The sequence below is a fragment of the Nycticebus coucang genome, chromosome 7 (genome assembly GCF_027406575.1).
Source record: "Nycticebus coucang isolate mNycCou1 chromosome 7, mNycCou1.pri, whole genome shotgun sequence".
Classification (NCBI taxonomy): Eukaryota; Metazoa; Chordata; class Mammalia; order Primates; family Lorisidae; genus Nycticebus; species Nycticebus coucang.
The window spans coordinates 111,436-120,657 of record NC_069786.1 but is presented as its reverse complement, the minus strand read 5'-3'; the positions used below and the strand labels follow the sequence as shown (position 1 = coordinate 120,657).

The following is a 9,222-nucleotide window of genomic DNA, read 5'->3' as shown; positions in this document are numbered from 1 at the left end:
AAGAATTTATGATCTGGTGAGAAAGAAGCAATCTCAACCTTCAGCATACTGTTGCAAAATGTAGCAATGTAGTTTACCATTGTTATATTAAGACCCTTACCCATGCTACACTATGCTTCAAGACAAAATTTTATTTATAATTAGAAATAAATATTTCACAATATATAATTACATATTGGTTTGTGATTAATCACTATGCTTTAATTATGTTCAGTTTGTTACAATGAAAATACATCCTACATATCAGATATTTACATTACAATTCATAACAGTAGCAAAATTACAGTTATAAAGTAGCAACCAAAAATGATTTTATGATTGGGGGTCACCACAACATGAGCAACTGTATTAAAGGGTTGCAGCATTAGGAAGGTTGAGAACCACTGCACTAGATTCTTACAACTGAATGTCAGAAGGATGCAGATGATCAGGAGGGGAGGTAAACAGCTGCTGCTGCCTCACCCATAAGCAAATTTTCTCTTATTTTCTCACCCACAACTTTTTGTGCTTTTATTTTCTGGTCCAATAGCTGTTTCTTACACTTGCATTTGTCATCATTTAAGCTTGGAATTGGGATTTTCTATAAATGATGCAAATTCTAAGAGTAGATAGGCAACTTATTTCTATATATGTTTGTCTTCCCTATAAAAAGAAAAAAAAAAACAAACCAATTCTACTATTAAGATACTAATAGTGATGAATCATGAATTGAAATCATGACTCAAACTGTGTAACAGTGTGTAAGTAACCACCACTCTGGTGTGTGTACATATGTGTGAATTAAGGAGTAAAGATCTGGCCTTGCCTGTGTAATGTGAACACTAAGATAACTGAATGGACTGGAGGTAAATAAAGAGATGCTCAGAGGTAAGGGGTAGGAAGAAAATTCCTTTGGAAAGGAGGAAGAATTCTTGGTAGTCATAGACATAAGAAGAAAAAGAATGTTTTCACGGGAATGATATGTTTCCTCCCTGCTGCTTCTGTTCTCTTTGCTTGGTTTCTCATAACTGAAAAGTATTTCAACTCCTTCCAAGTCCTCATAAGTTGATAACTTTTTTCTCTTCAATTTAGCCACAAAAGTAACTCCACTGCCTCCCAAGATCTGCTGCTCCTGAGCCCAAATCTGTCTTTGACTTTGCCATATTGAGAAGACTCAGGACCTCACCTTCTCTTTCCTAGTAGAGGGGCATCTGTGCCGATGTGAATGAGGTCCTAGTGGACCTAGTAGTCTTTAAGATCTAAAATCGAAGGACGAGAAAATCCATGTAGAAATCTTCGGTTTACTTTTCTGTGAGTCTCCTCTGGGTTTACTTTCTTTTGGGGGTCATTTCAAATGCAATAAAAGCATTCAAAGCTGATTCCACAGCGAATTTGGAGCTTAGATTTGTCTGTCATATGGTTTCCATTCTCGCAGTCATATTTTCTAGGATTTATAAAAATGGGAGGTCACTTGGAAGGCAAGAAACAACATGAGACAGTGTTGAAAATCTCACCTTCTGGCTCAGCGGCTAGGGCACCAGCCACATACACCGGAGCTGGCGGGTTTGAACCCAGCCTGGGCCTGCCAAACAACAATGACAACTACAACCAAAAAATAGCTGGACATTGTGGTGGGTGCCTGTAGTTCCGGCTACTTGGGAGGCTGAGGCAAGAGAATCACTTAAGCCCAAGAGTTTGAGGTTGCTGTGAGCTGTGACACTACGGCACTCTACCAAGGGCCACATAGTGAGACTCTGTCTAAAAAAAAAAAAAAAAATCTTATCCCCTGTGCACTTGAGTTTTCCAGTAAGAATCTGAGTAGTGCATCTGCTCACCCAGGTATTTGCTTGGTCAGTCTTCAATTTCTCTATGTCTCTTGTCTCTGTCTTTCATAACTTCACATGATAAACAATGAATAATGTATAAAATAAAAAATGTCCAAAATGATACTGATTTTCCTTAGGACCGTTTCAAAGGGTTACGGATCTTCCAATGTGAACTGCAGCCCTCAGATCTGTAGTAATCCTTCAAGGAAGAAAAACAGAAATGTAATTGAATTTTCTATTGTGTGTGCAGTGCATCAAGTACAAACACTTTATTTCCTGCCAGTTCTGGAAACAATAAAATAGAACAATATACTATTGTTCTTTTATTATTAAGCCATGATATTAAAACAGTCTGACTTTGTAATTCCCTTTAGTGCTGAGGGTAGCGGTTCATAAATGTGACTGTGAAGTATACCCAGGGAAGCACTGTTCTAGAACCCAGCCTCTTTGGAAAGTGAAGGGACAGAACACCAGGACAGTAAGCAAGACCTCGGGCTTTTAGGGACAGTCAGAAACTAAGACCACCCTGATTTCACTGAACGATGAGATAATTTTCTTTCAACATGTCATTACCACTCTGGCTGTTACTACTAGTGGTGCTGACTGAGGCTTGTAGAAGTGCCTTGCTCTGCTCTGTTATTACACTGGAAGGTACAAGATTGCCTCTTTTTTGGCAAAGTATCAAACTGAAATTTAATTCAGAGACAAAAATAATTTTTTTTTTTTTTGCAGTTTTTGGCCCGGGACTGGGTTTGAACCCGCCGCCTCCAGCATATGGGGCTGGCGCCCTACTCCTTTGAGCCACAGGCACCTCCCAAAACAAAAATAATTTTAATGTGGGCCTAGAAGTCGAGTCTGTGCTTGTAAGTGTTGTGTAGTAAAACAGTTGCATTGCAGAAAGGAAAATCAAGGCACAAATCATTTAGGTAAACTTCCTAAGGCTACTGGCTGCATGGTAGCATTGGGATTCTGGGCTCCTTGTGTTTGTGCCATACTGTGAGGTCTGATTTGCATCTGAGCTACAGGGCATAGGCTTGGCCTTACCTAATATTCTGGACAATATCAGGAAAGCCCTGGTCCCTCTGAGCCCTAGCTTTCACATCTGAAAGGTGGGGATGATGTTGTTACTCCGCATAATTGAAGAGCTGAATGTGAAAACCAAAAGAAATTATGTATTGAAAGGACTTTGTAAACCACAAAGAATAATGAAGGACACAAACATAGTATAAGAAATACAAAGCACATGGCATATTCTGTATTCTGCATTTGGAGATGCAGCACCCTTGGGTGCTGTTTAACAGGTTCCTCTCATCCCTATAATTGCAGTGGTAAGAACTAGAGACTTCCCCAGATTTGCATTCCAGTTTGGGCACAGTATTTCAGCACTGGTATAGTAAGTCTACTACACCACCTATGCAAGAAGCCCTGGAGACAACCAACCAAATGCGATATGTCACCTTGTAGGGTTTTGATTCTAAGAAAACAAGTCTTAAAAAGTCACTTGTGAAATAATCAGGATCATTTGAATACTGATTGCCTATTAAGTTATATTAAGGATCTATTGCTGATTTTTTCTTTCCAGGGATAATAATAGTATTGTGGTGACATTTTAAAAAATAATTCCTTTCTCTGAGTTATACATTCCAAAGTGTTCTCAGGTGGGCATCTTTGAAATAATTTATTATTCTTTGAAATAATTTAGGAAGAAGAAGCTTATCAAAGGATGAAACAAGATTAACTGCATTTTGAATCCAGGTAATAGCTCCATGAAGGTTCAATATACAGTTGTTAGCACAAAGGGCACAATCCATCCACACAAAAAGGTGAAGATGCTTCTGCCTACCCTGCCTTCAGCTCATCCATGGCACTGTGTATGTTGATTAGAAGGCACAGGATAGCAGGATGTCTTTCTTGCTTATTTTAGGGGCTACTGATGTTCATTGGCTGGATTACTTTGCCTACATGTCTACGAAATGGAGACTCTCCTCATTCATTACCTTTTATACTTTTATAGAGAGAAGTGTTTATAAAGCTTCTTTTATAGTAGAGGACTACTTTTATAGAGAGAAGCTTTTCCTCATAAACCTCTTGGTGACCCCAAAATATGATTTGTACAGGAAAGGCAGATCAAATGTTTTATTACTTCTTTTTTTTCTTTTTTTGTCAGTTTCTTGGAGGGCAGGAGTGTGGATACAGCCTAGCCTGGTGCAGGGCTGCTCTCTCCCGCCCCCTGCTGGATGGGACCCAGCTCAGCCACATAAGTTATGATGGGATCCCTTACCTTGTCATCACATGACATCTCTTGTTTTTCCCCTATGAAGTCTATGTTTTGAAACATATTCCAAACAGGATGCACTTAACATTGATTTATTTTGCCTTTTAATTAACAAAAGACACACACACACGTGTGTGTGTATATATATGTAATGCTAAGCAGAACTTGTGATCAAGAAAGAAAATTGGGATTACTAAGATAAATTGATAACATTCAAGCAAAAACAAATGATGTTTTATTAAGGTTCATTGCTTATTAGATATGCCTACTTGGGGGGGGTTCAGTTTATTTATTTATTTATTTATTGAGACAGAGTCTCATTATGTCATCCTCTGTAGAGTGCTGTGGCATCACAACTCACAGCAACCTCAAACTCTTGGGCTTAAGTGATTCTCTTGCCTCAGCCTCACAAGTAGCTGGGACTACAGGCACCCACCACAATGCCCGGCTACATTTTGGTTGTAGTTGTCATTGTCGTTTGACAGGCCCAGACCGTGTCCAAACCTGCTAGCTCCAGTGTATGTGGCTGGTGCCCTAGCCACTGAGCTACAGGTGCTGAGCGGTGTGTGTGTGTGGGGACATTCAGTTTTTAAAGACTCAAAAATCATGCCTAACCTGTATTGCTGTCCTCATTTATCTTCAACCCAGAAGGCCCACTGGGGCAAAGAGGGCCTGTGCTCTTTTGTGACCCCTGCATTGCTATGCTTTGAATGGAAGGTCAGCAGATCTTATTTGATGGTTACATCCTTGGTGGCACAGGGAACATCCTTGCAGTGAGGCCTCAGCAAGGGAAGGCACAGAGATCTTGCTTCCAGCAACTCTAGGGATCAGCACAACTGCATTTCAGGATTCTGTGAAATTCATCATGCCATCATCCCATTTCAACAAGCAGCATGCATTGGTGTTGAGACATAATCCAATTCTGTATTCCTTGCTTTTACATTTCCTCCGGCAGCGAGCAGTCCCATAACCACATATTCTGTCCACTTCAAGTTCACTTCTCACTAGATAACAAGATAAGTCACTGTGATTATTGTGGCCTAGCACTGACAGGCCAGATTGGCAGCAAGTTTCTTCAGTGGAGGGGTGGCGAGAGCTAGGAAATGGTGGCTGAGCTCTTCCTAGGACCTCAATTCTCCAGCACTTTCCTATTTGACTGACTTGGCCCTCTGGTTCCCAGCCAGAATGACTTTCTTCTTAAAATCTCCTTGACAGTTTACCATTACTTTTTGACAAAATCCAACCAAGCCCACCACCTGGTCTCAAAGTTATCTTGATCTGATCCTGGGCCACCTCTTCAAACTCATGCTGTTCTATTGTGGCCCTGGTTCCTCTGTGGCCCTGGCTCCTGCTGTGGCCCTGCACTGACTCTTTGCTATTCCAGGCTATTCCGGTGCCTTCACTTGCACTGTCCCCTTTGCCTCAAAGGTTTTTCTTCCCTCCTGTGAATGTACTCTTTGAACTTTGGTCTCTCAACCCTAGGGTCATAAAGCTGGGGAAACCTCTCCCTGTTTCCTTCATGTAGTTAAATGCCCCAAAACTATTTTCCTTGCCATGCACATATTATTCTTTCATGTTAATATTTTACAATCCAAGTTGTAGTTACATATTTTTTTCATTATTTGCTATTCCAATTTAAATTTGAGCTCTCTGAATGTGAGAACCACGTTTGTGCTGCTCACTGGTATAGACTTGGTATGAGGCACATAACATGAGCTCAGTAAGAGCCTGCTGAGTAAATGATGGGTAGAGTGGACTAGAATAAACTATAATAGACTAGAATAGACCTGAGTAGAGTAGAGGAAACTAGAATAAACCAGAATCCTGATTTTTGGCCCTTAGCCCCCAAAAATGTGCAGGAGATGTGAAAAGCAGCTTTTTAAATCTCATTACCCGGCATGCCAAACGGGTAGCTTTTTTTTTTTTTTTTTTTTTTTTAGAGACAGAATCTCACTTTGTCACCCTGGGTAGAGTGCTGTGGCATCACAGCTCACAGCAACCTCCAGCTCTTGGGCTTAGGTAATTCTCTTGCCTCAGCCTCCCGAGTAGCTGGGACTATAGGTGCCCACCACAATGCCTGGCTATTTTTTTGTTGCAGTTTGGCTGGGACCGGGTTTGAACCCACCACCCTTGGTACATAAGTCTGGCGCCATACACGCTGAGCCACAGGCACTGCCCAACAGGTAGCATCTTAAAGCAATGCTAGGATTGCTGAGAGGTGAGCCTGAAGGTGCACAGGAAGTAGGCAACAGATTGGAAGGACTTTGCTTGAGGTCCTCTGACAGATTCAGCATGAACCAGGCATTGAGGAAGGTGTTGAGAGAGCACTGGAGAGCAGAAAGTCTGCTGTGCAGTGAGCCCTGGCAGGAGTCATAGCTCAAGAGCCCATCCTTACCCCACCTAAGTCCTTCTCTCCTCCCACCTACCATCATTCTCCACAAAATAGAGGTGCAGGGGAACTCAGCAGGGTTGATTGTAATTGGACCAGGGTTTTCTGTCTTTCTTTTGTCCTAGTAAAGAAAATCCTCTTCTTTCCAATGCATAAGTGTCAAAGTTGTTGGGTTAGGGTGTAGGTGAGAACTAAGAAATGCCTTGACTGAATCATAGGCTTAACAGGATATTATGAGTCCCATGGCTGTAATGCCCCCATGGTGGGTGGAAGAAAAGCCTCATTTGCTGTAACCTCTGCCACTGTGGTAAGAGTAGAAGGCAAGGAAGAAAGGGATGAGACGAGCTGTAGTATTTATTATGTTGAGTAATTATGTAGAGGCTGGGTAGCAGATCTATAACTTCCAACATGTTTGGAGTCAAGCACATTACAGCCTGGAGTTAGAGGAGGAACAGGAGGCTACCAGGTGTGTGCAGGAAACACGAAGCTTAGAATTCAGGGAGAAGCAAAATAGACTAGGAAAGAGAATATAGTCTTTAAAGTGCTAGAGTGTCAGTTCCAAGCAAGCCCTCATAAGCCATCTATTTAGAGATGGAATTAAGGCCCAGAGAAGGAAAATGACTAACCTGAGGTCATACAGCAACTTAGATGTCAAAGCTGGAGTGAAAGCCCAACTGATATGTCTTAGAGTCTGAGTAAACAGAATGCCAAAGGGAGAATATAATCTATGAATCAAGCAATAAATATATTCTAAGCAATAGATACCTTCTGGGGTCAACCAAATTAGGCTGGCTCTCTTTCTCAAATAAGTAATTGCCCTCCTCTGCCCCTGTCCCCAGTGCTAGTGGGTGTTTGAGGGGCTGAGGGTTTGTGAGAGATAAAACTACCCACAGCAGGAGCAGCAGGAGACAAGAGTTGGCCAGTGCTGCTGTTTCCCTCCCAGAGCATCTTCCTCTTAAGGCCCCTTTTCATGGATAAGTAGACCAGAGCCCCAGTGGGCAGAGGCATCCAGCTCTGCATGTGTGCCTCCCACCCCCGAGTTCTGCAGTAGCCTGACTCAGGCTTTCTATTTTGACAGGTTCTTTGTCTTGTGATCACAGGCTGAGGGAAACCTATTTTCTGATGAATAAATTACTATCATATTTTGACAAACCTGGAATATGCCGATAGCAGAGTTTTATGGACGTGTCCATCCAAAATGATCCAGGAAGACAGAACAGGAAGAAGTAAGCTCAACATGTGCTCTTTGAGAGAAATGATGAACCATCTGAATCATGGCAGAGACCCCATAGGGAAGAGAGAAAGGATGCACGCTGCATTCCTTAGAGCCTCAGAAAACCCAAAGGGAAGCTTGGGAGCCATAGAGTCTAGGAATCAAATCATTTGGTTTGGTCTCAGTACAGCTAGACTGATGAGCAACTTTGAGAAAATTACTTCCATGCACTATATTATGAAGCAGGCTCAGCATTTAAAAGGAGGAAATTAGGTTAGATGATCTCTTATATCCTTTCCAAATCTAATATTATAAAATTGTAGGCTTCTTTGCACACAAATTAAAACAGGATCAGAAGATTGCTGACATCTCAGTCCAACCTTGAAATTTCCTTAGCAGACTCCAAAGGCACCTGCTATTTGTGTTATCAGTAAATTATGTTTTTGCCTGCTAAGTTCACTGCATTCCTCTTGATTGTAATCTTTTAACCTGATATGAAAAATTGTAAAATTTAGAAGGCCCCCTTTCCATCCAGTGCAAAGTTGTTTAGAAGGAGGCAGATGGCAGAAGGCATCTCACTCCACTCCACAAACCAGCAAGGAGTAACTGCAGCTGCCCTGCAATGGAGTAAGCATGGATGGTGGGTCCCCATAGCCGAGGAGTCCAGGAGGAGCAGCTACTATGGGCAGCCAGGGCTTAGTGATATATAAGAACTCTGACTCCTACCTTTGTCTTTCTTCCTAGAACTTCCAGTCTTAAAGCTGGGAGGTGTACATGAATGGTGTCCCTGCACTTTCCTAATGGATCCAATATGCAAGTGACAAAGGCTGGGATTGAAGGAGGCTGCTGAATCCTTCAGGACTTTTCTTCTGAATTGAGTTTTTCTTCCCACCTCTCACCCTTTGCCACTGTGTTATGTCTAGCTGAGAGCCTCTTTTTACCTGGAGGGTCTTGGTAGAGCAGAAGAGAAATGGCTAAAAACAGCACTGTGATCCTCATAGTACATGGGCTGGTGGAGGGAAGCAGAGGCAGCTTAGAGGAACCGTCCTGGGACAGAACAGGGGCTGCTGTTTTTATGGGCAGAGTGCTGCTTCTGGTACTGAAGCACGTCGAGAGTCAATGTCCCCAGGAGCATGCACCAGGACGCAGTGTGAGGGGGAAGTGTGGGGGCATCAGAAACATAGGCTCAACAGAGCTAAGGATAGGGAAAGGTGAGTGCCCTGTGGGAAGGCCCAGGCACCTCATTTGCCTCCCCATCTGGAACAAGAATTACAGTAGTATTAGATGTTCTCTAAGATACCCTTCCACTCCAACATTATGTGATTCAGGCGAGAGGACTTTCTGTTCTGTTTTCAGTTAAACTGGCATTTAATTGCTTTAGATAAACATCAGTCAGAAGCTTCTTGTTGATAATAGTGTAGGTAAATGTGGTTCAAGTTCATCCCTCCCAAAATCCCTCTAGAATAAACATACAGAAATAAAACATATCATCAAAGAGAAGCGTAGTGTGTAATCATGAATCATGATTACAGGACATCAT

At 42.1% G+C, this 9,222-nt stretch overlaps 1 protein-coding gene across 1 annotated transcript; it reads right to left on the bottom strand.

Annotated features, from left to right (window-relative positions):
- Positions 1–4,923: 4,923 nt before the first annotated feature.
- On the bottom strand, positions 4,924–8,681 carry LOC128590424 (beta-defensin 104A-like). Its single transcript, XM_053597741.1, has 2 exons — positions 8,624–8,681; positions 4,924–5,084 (listed from the first exon to the last, which is right to left on the bottom strand). Exons 1-2 carry the CDS (start codon positions 8,679–8,681, stop codon positions 4,924–4,926), a joined length of 219 nt encoding a protein of 72 aa, XP_053453716.1.
- Positions 8,682–9,222: the final 541 nt, after the last annotated feature.

Excerpts from the sequence above, each read along its gene's own strand:
- LOC128590424 (XM_053597741.1), bottom strand. The coding sequence starts at position 8,681 with ATGAGGATCACAGTGCTGTTTTTAGCCATTTCTCTTCTGCTCTACCAA. Across the intron at positions 5,085-8,623 it reads GCTCTACCAAGACCCTCCAG|TGAGAAGTGAACTTGAAGTG; the intron begins GTAAAAAGAGGC and ends CTTGTTATCTAG.